Source organism: Phodopus roborovskii, unplaced genomic scaffold, assembly GCF_943737965.1.
Source record: "Phodopus roborovskii unplaced genomic scaffold, PHOROB, whole genome shotgun sequence".
NCBI lineage: Eukaryota > Metazoa > Chordata > Mammalia > Rodentia > Cricetidae > Phodopus > Phodopus roborovskii.
Genome location: NW_026126636.1, coordinates 12,721,802 through 12,742,795, shown reverse-complemented (window position 1 = coordinate 12,742,795; position 20,994 = coordinate 12,721,802). Strand labels below are relative to the sequence as shown.

At 47.8% G+C, this 20,994-nt stretch overlaps 1 protein-coding gene across 1 annotated transcript; it reads left to right on the top strand.

The window, feature by feature from the left end:
• The first annotated feature begins 5,676 nt into the window (after window positions 1–5,676).
• On the top strand, window positions 5,677–9,296 carry Znf446 (zinc finger protein 446). Its single transcript, XM_051207811.1, has 5 exons — window positions 5,677–6,034; window positions 6,107–6,308; window positions 6,621–6,712; window positions 8,407–8,491; window positions 8,696–9,296. Exons 1-5 carry the CDS (start codon window positions 5,693–5,695, stop codon window positions 9,259–9,261), a joined length of 1,287 nt encoding a protein of 428 aa, XP_051063768.1. The 5' UTR covers window positions 5,677–5,692; the 3' UTR covers window positions 9,262–9,296.
• The last annotated feature ends 11,698 nt before the right edge of the window (window positions 9,297–20,994 follow it).

Below are 20,994 nucleotides of genomic sequence, written 5' to 3'. Positions count from 1 at the left end.
GATAGAGATACAGTTTGTCTGCAGCTCAGTGTAGGATAGGCTCATCTGTATCCCTTTGGTGGCCACAGGTGGTTGGGGGAAGCCTGGAGACCTGGGCAGAGTCGGACTGCCCCCAGAGCAGCAGTTCTGATGCAGATGGGCCTCTGTGGATCAGACTGTGGGAGGGGAAAGGGCAGGAAGACGGAGGCAGTGCTGTGATGGTGTCTGCTATTGTGAGCAAAGTCGACTCCCACCCAGTGGGAACTGCAACGCCATCACCTCAAGAATCTTGCAGGTATGGCGGTGCCTACCTGTAACCCTAGCACTTGGGAGGCTGAGACTGGAGGATCTGGAGTTAAAAAACCAGACTTGACTGCACAGCAAGCTTGAGGCCAGTGAAGGGCTACGGAGACAGTGTGAGAAAAAAAAAGAAAAAAGGTAAAATGTGTTGACAGCTTTAATGCCAGTACTCAAGAGACAAAGACAAGCAGGTCTACATAGGAAGGTCCGGAGCAGCTGGAGCTACATAGTGAGACCTTGCCTCAAAAAACCCCAAGCCGTCTTGCAGCTATCTTCTATACCTTAGACTCCCAATGGAATCAGACATATCTGTCCACTAACCCTCATTAGTTCATGCAAGGAGGGGCGTTGTGCAGAACCTAGCTGCCCAAGACCTTATAAGGGCAAGTTCTCTGTGATAGGTCTCCTGATACCTGGTAGGCCTACTCAGCTCTTGGTTGGACCTGTGTAATGCCAGGAGGGCTCAGAACCAGATACCTATTGAGCAAATGAGTTCTCCAATAGTCACAGGAACCCTGAAGCAGCCTTCCTGAGCCTTCCTGGCCCCTCAGACTGGGATCAGTACCATCTTCTTATCCTCACCAGCTTCCTCTGCTGTGTCCCGACTGCCCCTTAGTTCTACCCTCCTTGCATCTACTTCCAGTACCAAGAACTGTTCTGTGTTCCCCTACATCTGGTCCTCCTCAGCAACTATGGCTATATTGGTTGGCCCCTCTTAACAGGCTGACTGTAAAACACGCCCTGAGATTTTTCTAAGTCAAACTGTTAAGCTACGTTTGGTAGCACCTGGCTATACTCACAGCACGGGGGAAAACTGAAACTGGAGGGTGGAGAGGCAGAGACCAAAGTAGGATGTAGAAACCCTGTCCCCCCCCCCAAAAAAAATGCCCAAGGAGGTGGTGTCCAACACCTTTAATCCCAGCACCAGCACCGGGAAGGAAGGCAGAGGTACGCAGATCTTTGTGAGTTTGAGGACAGCCTGGTCTACAGAGAACGTTCCACGACAGCCACAGCTGGAAAAATCAAAGAGACAAAAGGAAAGGAAAAAACCAAAACAAGAGACAACCAAACACATGCACCACTCTTAGCTCACATGAGTCTACAGGTAACAACGGAGGGATACAAATGAACTCGCACTTGGAAGCCCAGAGTAGATGAGTCACCCCTGACTCAGGGAAACCGAACTCTGAGCAGACACTGGGGGCTACCTCATGACTTCCCTGGGCAGATATAAACCCACACTCCCCAACTGGGGAGAGAGAAAACACAAAGCAAAGATTTGTTTATTGGGAACATGGCTGATTGAAGATTCCCGACTCTAATCAGTTTTTTACCTTAAAATTCAGCTTGTTTATTTGTTTCTGAGACAGGGTAGCCCTGCCTGACCTGGAACTCACTCTGTAGACCAGGCTGGCCATGAACTCATGGAGATCCACCTGCCTCTGCCTCCCGAGTGCTGGGATTAAAGGTTTGTGTACCACTGCCCCATCTAAAATTCAGCATTTCAAAGATTACACACAGTTGGGCAGGAAGGACTGGTAACCCCCACTCCAGCCCCAAGAGAAAACATCAATCCCCCAGCATCAGACCTAGCTATTTGCTCTATAATTTCTATTTCACTACCCTAAAGGCAAGGTTAGTAGGTTGCCATAGGCCCTATGTTTTAAGATGGCTGAGAAGCTAATCAGGGGAACGTAGGTCCTGTCTCAAAAAAAAAAAAAATTTTTTTTTAATGATTGCAGTAGCCAACCCAATATACCCATAGTAACTAAGGGAGTTGGGGTTAGCTCAATGGTTGTTTACCTGGTAAACATTCGGCTCTAGATTTAAAGCCCAGGTATACTGAAAGGATGGAAAGTACAGCTTAACTCTAATGACCACTAAAAGTTAAAAATTTAAAAAAGTCCATCAGCATGCATTTGAAAATCACCCTAGATGCATGCAAAGCTCAGAAAAAAAAAAAAACACATGAAATAGATTGATCACGATGACTGGTTTCTGGATATTATTATTATTATTATTCATATCACCTAGTTTCTGAAGAATGTTGTTATCAGCAACAACAGTCTGGGAACTGTTATGGGTCATCCTGTCCACAAAGAAAATTAATAACTAAAAGGCGGGACTCATAACAAAAAGGGAAAGACAGAGAAAACAAGAGCCTCTGCCAATAGATATAGATAACTCCCTGACTGGAGAGAACATTCTCCCAGCCACTCAAGGACAAGGCCACTGAGCCCACTGATTCTTGAGAAAGAAAATCCCATGACCTTGCTTTTAGGCCTAATGAAAATAACAGGCTAGCTTTGAAACTGGCCTTGTTTGCTTTGATGTAAATCCTATAAAAGCTGTCTCAATTCTGCCCTCGAGGTCCTCAGTCCTCTACCCCTGCGTGGCGTATGACTGTGGACCCCAGTGCACTTGGAATAAAAACTCCTCTTGCCATTTGCATCAAGACCGCTTCTCGTGAGTGATTTGGGGGTGTCGCCTTTCCTGTGTGAGGGTGTGAAGGTCCACGCTCTGTGGGTCTAACAATACCACAAGATTCAACAGAGTGAAGGCCTGGGAGTTAGCTAACCTGAGAGAGGCACCCTAGAACAGAGGGCTTCCAGGGGACAGCTGCCTGGGGAGCCCATTGAGTGGGTGTGAGAGCTGTGTCCAGAGAATCTGTAAAAGGCCTCATCTCCCAAGATAGAGTTTGAAAGACCCTCAGAGCGTGGACCTTCATGCTCCGACTCAGGAAAGGCAACATCCCAAATCACTCACGAGAAGCGGTCTTGATGCAAACTGCATGAGGAATTTTTATTCCAAGTGCACTGGGGTCCACAGTCATGCGCCACACAGGGGTAGAGGACTGAGGTCCCTGAGTACAGAATTGAGACAGCTTTTATAGGATTTACATCAAAGCCTGAACATTGTAAACCAATCATCTCATAGCATCAAGAGCCCACACGATGAGGGCCAATCAATTTAAACCATTTTATAGTTTTTAGACCAATCATTTTAAATCATCCAAGCCCGTGCTTTATAGACCAATCAGTTTTCTATGGCCCCGAAGGTCTGCATTTGCTCCTAGGTGGGGTGACAAATGGCAGTTAGGATAGATCACTGAGGTGGAGTTTCACAAGCAGTTTACAAAGTCAGATAAGCGGCAAGGAGCGTGACCTTTCGCCTATTTACTGGCAGAGGACAGGGTCTGGGATTTGAGGTATTTAGGGCTTTTTAGATAGTATTTTTAAACGTCTAGCTTCCTGGAGAGTCATTGGAGAGTTAGGCTGTATTTTCCATCCTTTCAAGTTCGGCTGGTAAGCCGAGTTGACAAATTTTACCCACACAACTGCTCAAGAGTTTCAGATGTTCAGAACTGCTGCTCACCACTAGCAGCTGGCAGCCAAAGGGGGGCGGGGAGAGCGGGGAGTCCCAGCAATCAGAAGAAACCAGAATAGACAGATCCACTTCAGGACTAAATGATTCTATCATGGTTCAGACTCTTGGCATGTGGAAACAAAACTAACCATCTCCAAATAAATTTAGCAGCCATTGATTGCTGCTTGTGGTGGCAAACACCTTTAATCTCAGCAATCCGGGAGGCAGAGGCTGGAGGATCTCTCAGTAAGCACCGGGTCAGCATGGTTTACATATACATAGTACATCTACGTATACATATAGGACAGCTGAAGCCTTTTTTTTTTTTTTTGAGACCCTGTTCCCCCCACACAACAAGCAAGCAAACAAACAATGCCATTAACTTTATTTTTAAAAAGCCTTTTTCCAAAAAAGGCTTTGGGGGGAAAAAAAAATCAACATGGGCCACCAATTAAAGGCTGAGTGTGTCTTCTCATAATCTCAGACAGAACCCTCCATCTTTATTAGGAGTACTGTTATCTAAAGACAGTTAGTGCGGGGATAATCACAAGGTTACCTCCTCTGAATGCTTGCCCACCCACGGGCGTATTGCCCCCACAATATCCATGGAGCTTAACGGGGTATAACAAAGGCCATACTGGGTCTTCCGGGATCGGCTGGAACCGGCACCTAGGTCCTCTCTCCGCTGTAGGGAGACGCTTACAGTGTTGCCTTGGGAACAGCAAGAGGAGCCCTAGCTGCTACCTAGGAGACGTGGAGTGATGCTCCCTTCTTGTAGCCGAACGCCAACTCTAATTGGTCAGGACACCTCATCAGCCAATAGAAACCAGGTCCGCTGTACACATGCGCAAGGAGGCTAACCCGCCGTCCGGGCTGGAGTGCAAAGGAAGAACGGTTGTCAAGCCAAAAGAGGGGACCCCCGGAAATCTGCGACGACACCGCAGGCTCAAGAAGAGCAACGAGGCAGATCGCGCGTAAGAGGCCCTGGAAACGCGCTGTCGTCCTTGCTGAGGCTCATGGGAGACGTAGTCCGTGCGGAGGGGGCCGTGCCTGTGGGGCAGGTGCAGGATTGGCCAGACCGGTAGGGTAACGCGCAAGGCGGTGCATCCTGCGAGTGGCGGTGGGGCGCGCGGTGTAGCTTCCCTTCCAGCAAAGTGCCCCAGCGGACGCCAGGAGGCGTCAGAGGTGAGCGCACTCATGGCGCGGCGAGCGCAGCATCTCCAAGAGCGCCCCCCATCCTTTGAACCCAGAACATAGGATCCCTTCCTTCTGAAAGGGTTCTTCTGTGAGCTGCCTTGTGGATGCTGGGAAATGAACCCTGGTCCCCTGAAAGAGCAGCCAAGCGCTCTTAACCACTAAGCCATTTCTTCAGCCCCTCTAAGGTTCTTCTGGACAGGACAGGTGTCCCAGGAGAGCCGGTTTCAACCCAGAACCTCTTAAGGACTGGGGCACAGGTTCCAGTTTACCACTCCACACAATACACTGCTATTTGGTTTGGTTTTACCTGGGAGTTTCATGGGCGTAGACTCAGGCAGTGTGTGGCATCCACGGTTAATGCTTTTGTCAGCGAGCAGTATCACCAAGCCCATATAGGCCTCTGGGAGTGCACCCAGGCTTTCAGCTCTGTTCCAGCTCTGTACTCGGACTCCAGAGCCACCTCTTCAGATGGCACAGCCTGATCTGCCTTCTGACTGAAGCCCCCAGGGTCACCCCGAATGCCGGTTCTGTCCCCTCCTGATTCTTTGTCTGCTGGGGACGCCACAGTCGTCCTCTGCTGTACCCAAATGTTTGAGCCAGCCATTTGCAGTTTCCTAGAAGGTCCTTGGACACCTTCCACCCAGGCATTTATCATCAAGGCATCCTCCAGGTCTCAACTGCTCTGAGCTTGCACCTCCTGTGACCTTCCTTGAAGCACTCGGGGTTCTATTTCCTGGCACCTAGGAGAAGTCTGGTGTGTGCTTTTGGCCTTAGATGACAGATGACACTCTGGTTCCTCCTTTTCTGTAGGTCCCTCTTGACAGCTCCAAAAAGACCCTTCAAAACAAGAATGCCATCTCCTCTGGGGTCCCCACACCTATCCCTCAGGGACTCCAAGACCACTATTGAGGAGACTGAGGCGGCACGACTCAGATTCCGGGGTTTCTGCTATGAGAAGGTAGAGGGGCCCCGAGAGGCCCTGTCCGGCCTTCGAGAGTTGTGTCACCAATGGCTGCAGCCTGAGTCCCGCTCCAAAGAGCAGATGATAGAATTGCTGGTTTTGGAGCAGTTCCTTGGTGTGTTGCCCTCTGAGATCCAGGCCTGGGTACGGGGGCAGCGACCAGGAAGCCCTCAGGATGCTGCGGTCCTGGTTGAGGGGCTGCAACATGATCCTGGGCAGCTGCTGGGCTGGGTGAGTGCAATGACATTAGCTTCTTAGAGGGATGGACTGAAGGTAGAGCCCCTGTGACACACTTCTCTTCAGATCACAGCCCACATCCTGAAGCCAAAGATGCTTCTTACAGTCCAGCAGACAGAGGAATCTTCAGGGAGCCACCATGTCTCAGTTGCAATGGAGTCCTCTGAGGCAGGCCCTTCAGAGTTACTACGGAATTCTGGGATAGACAGATCTACCCAGATCAATTGCAGTGTGAAGGAAGAAGCCAATGCTGATGGGCAGGAGATGGGTAAGGGGATACATCAGAATTTCAAATCTCTCTCTCTCTCTCTCTCTCTCTCTCTCTCTCTCTCTCTCTCTGTGTGTGTGTGTGTGTGTGTGTGTGTGTGTGTGTTGGTAGTGGGGTATCCTACAAGAGGTTGTGTCAGGGCTAAGACTCCTAAAATAAGTCTGGATGTCCCCAGCTGGGAGAGGGACCCTGGAGAGATTACAAAACTGGAATCCTGTGAAGCCACAAGACCCATGTCATGTGGCAGAGGCAAGCCAAGGCCATTGCAGTAATCACAGCTTGATACTCCTTCCCATCTCTTGTCTTTCTCAGTCCCAAGCCCCCTCCTTCTAGCCCAGGCCCCTGGGGAACATGTTGAACACCAGGAACCAGCCTCCACATCCTCCTACCCAGAAAGGATCCAGGTAAGCAGCCTGCAGCAGGAAAGGCAGGCCTTGGGGGTGTCTCTGTTGGTTGTATTCTGCCTTGTGGTTTTGTAAGATCTGCTGCCATGTGGTTTTGCTTTTGTTTTGTTTTACTATTTCTGAGTAGTAAATGCCTTCCCTTCCAGCAGGTTCTGAGAGCTGGACTAGACTGGTAGTGTCTAATTGGAAAAGACTTAGGCCTCAGGTCCCAGGCCTGGTCCAGAGCAGCTAGAACTGGTGGGCATGGCTTCCTCACTCCAGAGAAGCCAGTTACTGGAAAGGCTTGCAATACCTGGAGGCCATCGGCCAGCTGTTATGTGTGCAGGTAGAGAGGTGACTGCCACAGCAGGGTTCCTGCATCCCTGAGAGCAAATCAAGATGCTCTCCCCGAATATGCCTCAAGTCCCTTCTACTGCCCTTCTCAAAGTACAGTGACCTGGAACCTTAGTTTAAAGCCCCTGCTACCTGAGTGTGTGCAGTTAATGCGGAGAGGGAGGGATCTTATCTTTTCCAGGTCCCTTCCGTCCCTGAGCCCCTGCACTTGGGAGCTCCCTTCCTCAGTGGACTGTCTAGTTAAGGTGTACCTCAAGGTTAAGAAACCCCTCTGGGATGCCTCTCTGGTGTCCTCATCCAGTCAGCATGTCCTCTAGATGTAGCTGTCCGCTTCCCTTTTCTCCAGATTGGCTTTGGCTTATCCTTTGGGTTATTATTATTATTATTATTATTATTATTATTATTATTATTTTCCTAACCTATCAAAGACCTATATGGCAGATCTTAGGGCAAGGAGTGGGGTGGATATCTTACACCAGGAATTCTTTCTTGGGAAGGCCAGTATAGGTAGTCTTCTGTCCTGACACCAAATTTACCCTCTTCAGACCTTGCCTGAACCAGCTGCAAAATCTCTGGAGCTTTCTCCATCACCGTTGCCTCCTCACCTCATCCCGGTCCTGAAGTTCCTCATTATTCTTAAGCTTAGCGTCGCCCCTCCTCCCCAACCTTTTTGGTTTTGTTTTGTTTTGAAACAGCACCTCCCTACACAGCCCTGGCTGTCTTTGAACTGTAGCCCAGGCTGGCCTTGAACTGAGCACTGGGATCAAAAGTGTGCCCCACCATGCCTGGCTCCTTAATCCCCTTTCTCAAAAATAAAATTAAATAAATAAAAGTTTTGGGGATGTAGCTCAGTTGGTAGAGGGCTTGCCTAGCATGCACGAGGTCCTAGGTTCTATCCCCATCACTACACAAACTGGCATGGTACCGCTCACCTGTAATCCCAGAACTCAGGAGGTAGGGACAGGAAAATCAGAAGTTTAAAGTCATCCTCAGCTCCATAGTGAGTCTGAGCCAGCCTGGGCTACACACCCCAATAAAGGCCAAAAGAAAAACATTTCTCACCCCCAGGGAGTCTTGAAAAAGGTGGCCGAATCCCAGGTGGTCTCCTGGCCTCTTACTGTCCTTCCAGACAAGGATGGGGACAGCCATGGTGTCTGTGGAAAACCCACCCACAGTTTCAGTCCTTCTCGCCACTGAGAAGACAGTGGACAGATGAAAGCTGACCCAGGCCTCACAAATGCCAGTTCTGACTTGGTCTCTAGCGTGCTACAGATGAAGATTGGGTGCCCCGCCACCCACTGGGTGGTGGGTAGGGATGTGAGGCTGGGTGGGAGAGGCAGTAACTGGTTGCATCCTTGCAGCAGGAGCGGGGCCCGTTGGACTCATCACAAAAGGAGCTGTACTGGGGCGTGATGCTGGAGAAGTATGGCACACTGGTGTCCCAGGGTGAGGTTCTACTACCCCCTGTGCCCTGTCTTCCCTGCCCCCTCCTTCACGTGCCTCCCTGCATGTGCTGGACCCCCACGGGGCCCCCAGTGCAGCGGCCCAGCATCTGGCTGCATCTCTCTCCCACCAGAAGGTACCTACCCGCACACTTCTGTGCAAGCCCCCGTGTGACCGAGCTCCCACATGAACTTCTCCCCAACCCAGCAAGCCTGCCGCTGCTAGAGCCAAATATACATGTTGAGTCTGAGCTGAGGCCAAAACAGGAGACCCCACATGCAGGACCGGAGTCCCTCAGGAGCCATCTCCCCGAAGTGGGAGCCATTGCAGGTCCAGAGCTAGTTCAAGCCTGCACATCCTCTCCAAGTGAGAGCCAGAGCCTTTGCAAGGACCCTTCAGGCCTGTCTCCCACACCACTGCTTGAAGCCCCTGCTAGGCCTACACCTCGGAAGCTGTACACTTGTGAGCAGTGCGGCCGCAGCTTCGATTGGAAGTCCCTTTTTATCATTCACCATCGCACACACCTGGGTGAGTCAGGCCTGGAAAGGCCACCACAGGTGTCCCGGGAGCCGGCCATTCGGCACTCCACTGGCCTTCCTGGCTATGTGTGCGTGGAGTGTGGGCGCAGCTTCAGCTGGAAGTCACAGCTTGTCATTCACCGCAAGAGCCATGTAGGCCAGCGGCGACACTTCTGCCGGGACTGTGGGTGCGGCTTTGACTGGAAGTTTCAGTTGGTCATTCATAGGAAGATCCACCAGCCAGAGGGCCCATGAGCAACTGGAGAAAGCTCTCACCTTGGGAGGCCCAGCCCCAATTCAGCACTCCAGGCATCTGCTCCAGCTAAGAGGAGGCTCTGGGGCACCTCAAGTGTGTCAGGGACCCCAAGAAGATCCCCTACTGCTGTCCCCTACTGCCCCTGATTTGTTGAGCAAGGTCTGGGCTGGACTGTACTGATCCATGGCTGGGATCCGACTTGTACAGGGGAAGACGCTCCCTGCTTCGGGATGCTCAGAAATCGCCTTAGGCTCCTCCTTGCAATGGCTGAGCAAGAGGTGTATGGAAGGTACAGGAAACCACAAGCTGCCTTGCATGTGACCCTCAACTAACGTGCTTAAGTTTTAACCTAATGTCTGTAACTAGAATTTCTGAATAAGAATTCTGACTTCTGGCTTCCACTGATCAAAAAGGCAGCCTTGGATGCTGGCTTATCAGCCACTCAAGCCACCGGGCAGCCAAGCATAGGTCTAGTCAATCACTTTGTTCCTTCAGCCTCCCTAGTTCCTTGGCTGCAGGCACTGCTCACCACTTCCCTGGCCTTTGAATCCCTGAACCCGGACTTGGACGAACACTAAGGGCCATGCCTGCCTGCAAGTCAGACCTACACCCCACACAACCAGTTCATCATTAAACTGGAGAGCAAAGAGCCTTTCCCTGCCGCCCAGAGAACTGTGACCCTCTGGACAGTCACCCACAACTTGTCAGTGCATGGTGTCCTATTAACTCTGCCTGTAAACAAGGTGGCTCCAAACAGGTTTATTTACTAATTGTTCCAACATGGAAACTCTGAAATGTATCTCACTAGATCCAAGGCATTAGTAGGTGGCAGGGTACCTGTGGGAGGTGCAGAAGCCCATGACCTATGGCCTCTTTTTCCATCTTCAGCAGTGGGCAGTTATTTATCTTGGTTCATTGACTCTTCACACTTAAAAGGCCTTTTGTGGTGGCGTGGAGCCCTTACATGTTCCTGGGTGACCACCATCTTAAGAGCAGATGATGAGGCAGGAGATTTTATTTTGTTTGAGAAGGGGTCTCCTCTTGTAGCCTAGGCAGGCCTCTAACTGATGATCCTCCTGCCTCTGCTTCCTGGAACTACAGGCTTGTACCACCGAGCCCAGGTTGGTATTTTTAAATTCCCTGTATGTGTGTTTGAGATAGTGTCACAGTAATGTCCAGGCTGACCTCAAACTCAGCCTCCTGAGTGCTGGGATTAAAGGTGCACACCACCAGGCCAGGCTAAGCCATTAAATACTTTTCATTTTAAAACTTAGAAGTATAGAGCAGGATTTGGGGTCGTAGGCAGATCTCTGTTAGTTGGAGGTCAGGCTAGTTTCCATAGTGTGTTCCAGGACAGGCAGGGACCGTGTAGAGATCTTGTCTCAGAAATAAGTAAATAAATAAGCAAATAAATTCTAGACATGGGCATATCAAAGTGTCTTCTAGAAACTTGAGTTTTCAACACTGTCTATCCTTCTTGCTTACCATTCTCCAGTTCTCTCTCTGTCCCTCCCTCCCTCCCTCCCTCTCTCTCTCTCTCTCTCTCTCTCTCTCTCTGTGTGTGTGTGTGTGTGTGTGCACTTGCGTGCTGGAATTTGAACTCTGGTCCTCATGACTTCACATCAAGCGCTTTTAACTGCTGAGCCGTCGTTCCAGTCCCATTGGGCAGAGCATTATTGAAATGTTAGCTCCGAGTGCCTCCTACTGCTCTCATGTGCCTCTTCCTTCTTGCCCACAAGGATTTACGCCCTCCCTGTTCCTGCACCGTCATGCATGGTTTGAATCTTAATGTGAAGGCTTGCCCGTTCATTATATTTGTCCTAGACAACGGAAGAACAGTGTCAGTCCCTAGAGCAAGCGCCAAAATGGCTCTTCACTTTGTTTTTGTTTTTGTTTTTGTTTTGTTTTGTTTTGAGGGGAGCTGTAAGGATCTCTCCATACAGCTCTTTTCTTCTTTGTTTTGTTTTCGTTTTTGTTTTGAGACAGGGTTTCCCGGTTTCTCTGTGGAACAGCCTGGCTGCCCTGGAACTCACTCAGTAGACCAGGCTGGCCTTGAACTCACAGCAATCCTCCTGCCTCCGCCTCCCTACTGCTGGGATTAAAGGTGTGCGCCACCACTGCCTGGCTTGCTCCAGGTTCTTTTCATGTGTGTGTGTGATCCATATGCAGTCACAGTGTCCACAGAGGCCATAAGACAGAATAAAATCCCCTGGAAACGAGCAACAGGTGGTTGTGAGGCACCATTTTGGAGCTAGGAACTGAACCAAGGTCCCCTGCAAGGTTAGCAAACGCTGACCATAACCACTCTAGCCCCCTGCCGTAAGATCTTGACCCTGGGTGGCTTTTTTTCTCTTGTTTTGTTGACAGAGTTTCTCTGTGTATCCCTGGCTGTCCTGGAACTCACTCTGTAGACCAGGCTGGCCTTGAACTCAAGATCTACTGCCTCTGCCTCCCAAGTGCCAGGATTAAAGATGTGTGCCACCACCGCCCAGTTCCTTAGTGGCATCTTAGTCACAGATGTGTGCCCTACTACACTTGACCCTCTTTATGTTTTCTTGTTGTTTTGAAGGTTTGTGGGGTTTTTCTGGGTTTTTTTTTTTTTGTTTTGTTTTGTTTTGTTTTCTTTTGTTTTTTTGTTTGTTTGTTTTTCTTGACAAGAATTCTTGTAGCCCAGGTCCTCTCCTGCCTACACCTTCTGGATGCTGGGATCACAGGTGTATGCCACCATACCTAGCTCACAGCTGTCCCTCCACACTTACAAACATGTCAGGCTACTGCCACTCATCTCTTCCTTGGGCTAAGGTGGGCAAAGACTGGGGAGAAGGTGTCTTCCTTCACTAGTCCAGCTGTTGTGAGTCTCCACAGAGTCTTCCTGTGATCTTATCCAATCCTCAAGATGGCCCCACCTTTCCCTTCTTCCCTGCTTCCGTTTTTCCTTCCCAATACCATCCAACTGCCACTCAGGCACACATCCAGGACTTTGGGTTGGTCCACCCCAAAACCTACCCCATCTATGGTCTTCCGGAGCATGTCCTAACCATAGCTGCAGCATCTCCATGACTCCAAGCAACAGAATAGATGTACATCAGTAAGCGTACAGAATTGTTGGTGTACCAGAAGTCAGAGGCCTTGAGCCTGACCAACAACTCACTACACAGTATTTGCAAGTAAAGTTGTTTGGACAAAAGGGTCTACTCTGTGACACACTATAGCTCCCAAATCTACTAAAAGGAAGAGGAGATAGAGAGGTGGGAAAGATAGGGGAGTGAAGTGTGTGTGTGTGTGTGTGTGTGTGTGTGTGTGTGTGTGTGTATGCTTGTTTCTTTTGTTTTGCTTTTTGTTGCTCTGTGGGTTTTGTTTTAAATTAATTTTTTTGGTCTTTTTTAAGATTTCCTTTTGGGAGGGACAATACAAGGATGAAGGGTAGACACAGAGATACTGGGAAATGAGTGGGATTGGGGTGCATGATATGAAATTCCCAAAAAAAACCAATAAAAATATTTAAAAAAAATATGAGGGGGGGAGGGGGAAGCTTCAGGGGATGGAGCAATGGCTCAGCAGTTAAGAGCACTGTCTACTCTTCCAGAGGACCTGGGTTCAATTCTCAACCAACTCCACGACGGCTCACAACTGTCTGTAACTCCAGCTCCAGGGCATCTGACACCCCCTTCTGGCCTTTGTGCACATTATACAGTCATGTATGCTGGCAAAACACCCGTAAAATAAATATTAAAAAGGAAAGCAGGCGGTGGCACACGCCTTTAGTCCCAGCACTACTAGAGAGCCAGAGGCAGGCGGATCTCTGTGAGTTTGAAGCCAGCCTGGTCCACAGAGTGAGTTTCAGGGTAGCAGGGCTATCCTGAGAGAGAGACAGAGAAGCCCTGTCTCAAAAAAGAAAACAGAAGAAAAAGAAAGAAAGAAATGACAAGAAAAGGGGAACAGTCTTCACCATGTAAGACATGTAAGAAGACGCCCATCCGCCCATCCGTGAGACGAGAAGGTCCGCAGAGCCTGGCCGTACCCTCATTGTAACTGTGAACTTCGAGCCTCCGTAGCTAAGAAAGAAATCTTTGTTGCCTTCTTTTTTTTTTTTTTTTTTTTTTTTTTTTTAAGGAAGAGAGGGTGGTGTGTTGGGGCTACAGCACATTTGAAGAGTGTACTGGCTAGTTTTATGTCAGCTTGATCCAAGCTGTAGTCATCTGACAGAAAGGAAACTCACCTTAAAAAAAAAAATGCCTCCATAAGATTGGGCTATAAAGCCTATAGAGCATTTTCTTAACTAGTGTTTGATGAGGGAGGGCTCAACCCCATGCAGGCAGTGGTCCTGGGCTGGTGGTCCTGAGTTCTGAGCAAGCCTGTAGCCAGCATTCCTCTATGACCTCTGCACCAGCTCCTCCTTCCAGATCCTTGCCTTAAAGGCGGGGTTGTAACGAGTTCACTAGACCCAAGATAAATGAAAAATGGGTGTTTTATTGGGGAACAACTTACACAGATAATAATAAAAAACCACCACAACCTTACTCTGCCCTTCCAGTCCCATCCTCGACCCGAGAGAGAGAGAGAGAGAGAGAGAGAGAGAGAGAGAGAGAGAGACAGAGAGACAGAGAGAGAGAGATACAGTGAGAGCCCCCCCCAAAGGGTGTGGTCACTGACACAAATACCCTGGCCAGGCTAGCCACCTCTATACTGCCTGGTTTGAATTCCTGCATCAGGCTTCCTGTAATGGATTGTGACTTGGGTTATGTAAACCAAATAAACCCTTTCATCCTCAAGTTGCTTTTGGCCATCGTGCTTCATTACAGCAAAAATAACCTAAGTAGCAGTGTTCTGCCTATATGCCAAGAAGTTCAGCATCTTATTTACAGCCTTCAGGGGGAAATGGGACAGAATCAGCCAGAAGCAAAGCAGGCGAGGCTGCACAAAAGGAACACAGAATATTTCAAGTGTGGGACATAGAACCATAGCCCCTTAGGAGAGAAGAGTTGAGGTCCCAGGATTCAAACTAACAGCTCCCCTCAAGGCCTTGGCCCCAGGCCATTATTGGCTTCCCTAAGCATGTGCTTGGTTTTAGACAAGAAACTATTGAAAGGACTAGACCCAGCCCCCTGCTTTGGTATCCATGTCCTCTGACTCAGCAAAATGTGCTGAACTTCCTGACCCTGTCTGACCTCCCAGTCACTGAGAGGTCAGATACTCTTCACGTGGCGAGGAACCAATCAGAAGTTAACTGGCGGGCTCTGGACATGCTTAGTGGTGTTTTCCTGTAACAGTGACCTGCATGCAGATCATAGCAACTGCCCTGGGAGGGCCTATAGACAAAACAACCAGTTGACCAACACAGGACAGGTTGCCCAATCCTAGAGACTGTTGCACATCCCCAGACACTGCCCTTACTCTGCCCAATGAGTCCTCCGCCTCCGCCCGCCCTTGAAGTTCCCCCTCCCCCATCTTTCCCACTCCATCTGCCACGATGAACGAACAGGGTTAGGGTTAATAATAAAAGACTCTGCTTTTTCATCAGAATTTGTCTCAGTGATTTGGGGGTTCAGAATTTGGGCACAACACTGTGTCCCTTCTTCTAGGAAAGCCTTGGCTCTCCCTGCCTGCCCACCTGTGCCTATACCTATAACATAGAGTCAGGATTTCTTCTTCTTCTTTTTTTTTTTTTTTTTTTTGTCATCCTTGGCTCAAGTTTGAAGTCATCCAGAAATACATGAGACTATCAAACGTTTGGGTTTTTGTTTTGCTTTGTTTTTTTGTTTTGTTTTTAAAGACCAATAAATAAGATTAAATCACTTTGAACCTAAGAGAAGAAATGAAAAACTGTTAATACTTATAAGAAGAAAAAGATTGAGAGGCTGAAGAGATGGCTCAGAGATTAAGAATACTGACTGCTTCCTCAAAGGACCTAGGTTAATTGCTAGTGCCCACGTGGTGGCTCACAACTATTCATAATTTCAATTCCAGGGATCTAATGTCTTTTTCTGGCCCCACGGACACCAGGCATGAATGTGATACACTCAAGCAAAACACTCATGCACGTAAAATAGAAATAACTAAGTCTTACTAGAATATTTATTTTTCACAAAAAATTAATGTACACAATGAAGCCGGGCATTGGTGTGTCACATGCTTTTAATCCTAGCACTCAGGAGGCAGAGGCAGGAGGATCTCTGTGAGTTCAACCTCTACAGAGCCTAGTTCCAGGACAGGCTCCAGAGCAATACAGAGAAACCCTGTCTGGAAAAACCAAAAAGAAAAAAAAAGTGCACAATGAAGACGGATATCAGAGTTTCGTTTGCACTCTGGGTGTTTGGGGTTTTTGTTTTTTGTTTTTGTTGTTTTCAGAGAATATTTAACAACTTCAAGGCAACAAATATAATATAATAGCTTTGGAGTCTGGAACTCGCTCTGTAGCCCAAGCCTGCCTTGAACTCAGAAATCTGCCTGCATCTGCCTCCCTAGTGCTAGGATTAAAAGTGTACACCACCACATTCAGTTAAGACAACACATATTTTTTAAAAATCTACCAAAAGCAGATTTCCTTTCTTTCTTCCTTTCTTTCTCCCTTCCTTCATCTTTTTCTTTCTTCCTTCCTTCCTTTCTTTCCTTCTCTTTCTTTCTTTCTTTTTTCTGAGACAGGGTTTCTTGTATAACAGCCCTGATCTTCCTGGAACTCACTCTGTAATCAGGCTTAATGGGAGATGTCATTCTGTAAATATATTTCTCGTATTGGTTAATGAATAAAGTCCTGTTGGCCAATAGGAAAGCAAGATAGGTGGGACTAGGAGACAAAGAGAATTCAGGGAGAGGTAGGAGGAGAGTCAACATGTAGGACCGAGAGAGCAGAGGTCTGGTCCCTCTCTCCAGTAAGATGAGACCACATGGAAATACTTAGATTAATAGAAATGGATTAATATTTAAAACAGAGCTAGCCAATAAGTAATGCTAGTAACTGGCCAACAGCTTTATATCTAATACAGCATCTCTGTGTGTTATTTGGGGCTGGCACAGCTGTGGGACCAGGCTGGAGGGAAAACCTGCTCATAACACAGGCTATCTTCACTCTCAGAGATCCCAGCACTGGTCCCGAGTGCTGGGATTAGAGGTGTACACCATTACTGCCCAGTTTAGATGCATATTTTCTTATCTATTTCTTATTTGTTTATAAATTTATCAAGATAGGGTCCTACTATATAACTCTGACAGGCCTGGGGTTCACTATGTAAAACAGGCTTTTCTCCATTTTACAGTAATCCTCCCATTTCTGTCTCCTAAGTACTGGGATTTTAGACACATGTTGTCATAATTAGCCTGATTTTTGTTTTTGTTTTGGGAAAAGGTATTATGCAGCCCAGGCTAGCCATGACCTTCTGATCCTTTTATTTTCATTTTCCATGTACACCACCATGCCTATCTAGAAATAGATTCTTTATCAGAAATGCAAAGGATAAGCCAGGTGGTGGTGGTGCATGTCTTTAGTCCAGCACTCAGGAGGCAGAGGCAGGTGGATCTCTGTGAGGATAAGACGAGCCTGATCTACAGAGTGAGTTCTAGGACAGCTAGGGCTACACAGAGAAACACTGTCTGGGGAAACAAAAAACACTAAAAAAGGAAGGAAGGAAGGAAATGCAAAAGTACAGAAAACCATTTGTTTTAATGAACCTGGGGGAAGAGGGGAGTCTCTGATTTAGGCACCGTGGGACACACCTGTAGTCTACTAGGTAGGCTGTGCTAAAACCATTCAGGCCCAACGTTATCTTCGGTAAGTACTGTCCAAAAAACATAAAGATCTCTTGGGGCAAATATTTACCACAAACACTAATGAAAGATCTTAAACAAACAAACAAGGGCTGGAGAAATAGCTTAGCAGTTAGGCGCACTGGCTGATCTTCCACAGGTCCTGGGTTCAATCCCCATTACCCGCATGGCCGATCATATCTATCTGTAACTCCAAGGTCTGGCACCCTCCAACAGACATATATGCAGACAAAACACCAATGCACACAAAATAAAAATAAATTAAAAACAAAAAACAAGCTGATACTCAATGAATGTGATGGTGAGTGTCTTTAACCCCAGCGCTCAGGCAATAGAGGGTGGTGGATATCTGAGTTAGAGGCCTGTACTTGGAAGTTTCTGTCCCTTCTGATCCTGAAGCCATTTAGTCCCAATTAAACACACAGAGGCTGTTTGGCCTATGGCTCAGGCTTATCATTGGCTAACTCTCTCTTCTTAACCCATTTCTATTCATCATGGCTTACTGGTGATGTCTGGACCCCTTGTTCCCTCGACAACTACATGTTGTTCCTCTGACTCTGCCTACTACCTTTCTCTATCCCTATTTGGATTTCCCACCTGGCTAAATCCTGCCTGTCCATTGGCTGAAACAGCTTTATTCATCAGGACATCTGCCATCAGAGGCCTGCCTGATTGACACATTTCAGGCCAACTAGAGTTTCAGGCCAGCTAGAACTATACAGTAGTCTCAAATAAATAATAAATAAATAAATAAATAAATAAATAAATAAAAACATGTGAACTGAAAGAAGGACAAAACTATGCAAAGACAATTTGACAACTAAGTCACAAGAAAGGAAGCAATGTTTCCTGATTAGATGCTAAGGATCTAGGAGTTAAAGCAGCTGTAGGGACGGGGCTGTAGTTCAGGTAGAGTACCTGAAACGGTCAGTCTAATCCTCATAACAATATAAATGGGGCAATGATAGCCCATGTCTGGAATCTCAACACTGAGGAGGATCAGAAATTCAAGGTCATCCATGGCTACACAGTTCAAGGCCAGTGGGGGGGGGGAACGGACGGACAGACACGGACACGGACATATCATGTCTTAAGTAATAGTAGTAGATTCTCTGGATAGTCTATGATCATAGTATCAAACTGCCTTCTGAATACATATCTCTGTATCCATAGATTATCGCAGCTCTTGGTCCTGAGTAATTGTGGAGTTGCTCAACCCAAAACAGGTCCTTCCTATCAACTGCCTCCTAACATAGCTCAGGGAACATCGCACAAACAGGGCAGAAAGATTGTTAAGAGCCAGGGGTTGGTGTGGAGTTTTGTGTAAGAAGAGGCTTTTAAGGACTGAAGAGATGGCTCAGAGGTTAGGAGCACTGGCTGCTCTTCCAGAGGTCTTGAGTTCAATTCCCAGCAACCACATGGTGGCTCACAACCATCTATAATGAGATCTGGCGCCCTCTTCTGGTATGTAGGCAAAAAAAAAAAGGACCTTCTAACCCCAGCAGATTGTGGCCTCTGCAGAGGCAGGTGGATCTCAATGAGTTCGAGGAGGTCAGCCTGATCTACAAAGTGAGTTCCAGGACAGCCAGGGCTATTACACAGAAAAACCCTGTATTTAAAAAAAAAAAAAAAAAAAAAAAAAAAAAAGGCCCTTCTAGAAACAATGGAGTCATTGCCCTCATGAACTCATAGCAACTGTGGTTCCTACGCAAGAGCTAACTGGCTAGGGCTATTCACCCACAAACTGTTTACACTTCCTTGGAGGTGGGACAGGAATTAGGGGAGAGCTGGCCTGGAGTTCACCCACTAACAACTGGCCCCGGGCTGGGCCACAACTCCAGCATGAGTTTAACATAGAGTACCTCAAAACACTTCTGGTGATGGGATGTCCTTCTGTATACATGTTTCTCTTATTGGTTAATGAATAAAACACTGTTGGCCAATAAGGCAGGCAGAGAGGCAGGACTAGGAGACAAGAATCTGGGAAAGGTAGGCAGAGAGAGCCCTCCAGAAACAGTCACCATGTAGGCCACCAAAGGAATAACAGGTCTGGACTCTTCTCTGTTAAGATAAGACCACATGGAAATGCTTAAATTAATAGAAATGGGTTAATAATTAAGGCAGAGCTAGCCAGTGAGAAGCCTTAGTCATCAGCCAACAGTGTGTTTACTTGGGGCGGAGGGCAGCTTTGAAATCAGGCTGGCAGGAAAGAACCACCCCAGCATCTGGGTCCTGACCTCCAGAGAACATCTCAGGCAGTCTCAGCATTCTGTTAGCCTGTGGTTCTTGGAGACACTGTCAGGGCCATTTCAGGTTCCAGTACCTCTGAGCACTGGGATGCCCATTTCATCCTGTCCACAATTCATACAAGTACTCTCCCCTCCTGACAGTACAGGCCAGATTTCCCAGAGGCCATGGTGATGAGGACAGGAAATAGAAACGGGTCAGGCAGTTCAGGGCAGAGACCCCTAAACAGCTGTTCTGATCTTGTTCGTCGCCAGAAATGTCATGGGTCCTGTCTTGGCTGGAGGTCAAAGATGCTAGAAGAGTATTTTTGTTCCTGGTCTGTGGGTTTTCGTTCATTTGTTTGTTTTGCTTCCTTTTGTTTTCCAAGACAGGGTTTCTCTGTGTAGTCTTGGTTATCCTGGAACTCACTCTGTAGACCAGGCTGGCCTTGAACTCACAGAGATCCACCTGCCCCTGCCTCCCAAGTGCTGGGATTAAAGACGTGTGTCACCTGATGTGCTTGCTAGTTGCATATCAATTTGATACAATTGAGAAGATGCCTCCATAAAATGCAGCTGTAGGAAATCTTGTAGAGCATTTTCTTAATTATCGATTGATGTGGGAGGGCACAACCTATTGTGGGTGGGGCCATCTCTGGACTGGTGGTCCTGAGTCCTTAAAGACAACCAGCTGAGCAAAGCACGAGGTGTAAGCGTGCCTCCATGGCCTCTGCATCAGCTTCTGCCTCCAGGATCCTGCCCTGTTCGAGTTCCTGTTCTGACTTCGTTTGTTGATGGACTATGAAAGACCTAAAAAGTAATGTTAATGATGGACTAACCTGGAAACCAATATCTGTTCCTTGGAATTTGCTAGCTTCCTCTCACAAGGCCCTGAGATAAGAAGAATTCACACTGCCCCTCCTTTCCTGTGAGTCAACAGGTGGTAAATAGTGTCAAGAGATAGCTGTAACTCTGGTTTGCCCAGACAAGATTAATTAGCACACCTGAGGCCCTAAGGTCTGCTGACCCTAATAGCAGACCATCCGGCCTCCAAGGGTCACATACTCAATGGACAGAGGGTCCCACCCCCTCTCTAAGCTTGTGGGGTTGCCTTTAAAAACACCTGTGCCCGGGGGAGGGGGCTTCTCCCTAGCCTGTGTGCTGGAGGAGCCCGTTTGCGCAAACGTTTCCTGTTCATTAAAGCCTCTTGTGTTTTGCAGCAACTGGACTGGACATTGAGTTCTTGGGGTATCGAGTGAACCTGGAAGACTCCTTATTCTGAGGGTCTTACAACTACACTGTCTCAACCAAATAAACCCTTTCCATCAGGCGGTGGTGGTGGTGCACACCTTTAATCCTAACACTTGGGAGGCAGAGGCAGGTGGACCTGTGAGCATGAGCCTGGTCTACAGATTGAATTCCAGTACTGGCTCCATAGCTACTGGAAAGCCCTGCTTCAAAAAAACTAACTAACTAACTAAATAATAAAAGGGGGAGGGAGGGAGAGGGAAATGGGATCGACATGTAAAACAATAAATTAAATTTAAAAAAAAAATGCTTTGACTCCAAAATTTAAGTTCAAGGACAAGTTACTGGGGAAAAGGATTTCTATTTTTGTTTCCACAGAAAATGAAAAGCTGTGGATTCCTTCCAGACTAATGTGGTTTGCTCAAGCCAGACCGCCTGAAACAGAGTACCAGGTGATCCTACATTCAAAACAGCTGGACAAAGCAGCCTGACAGACTA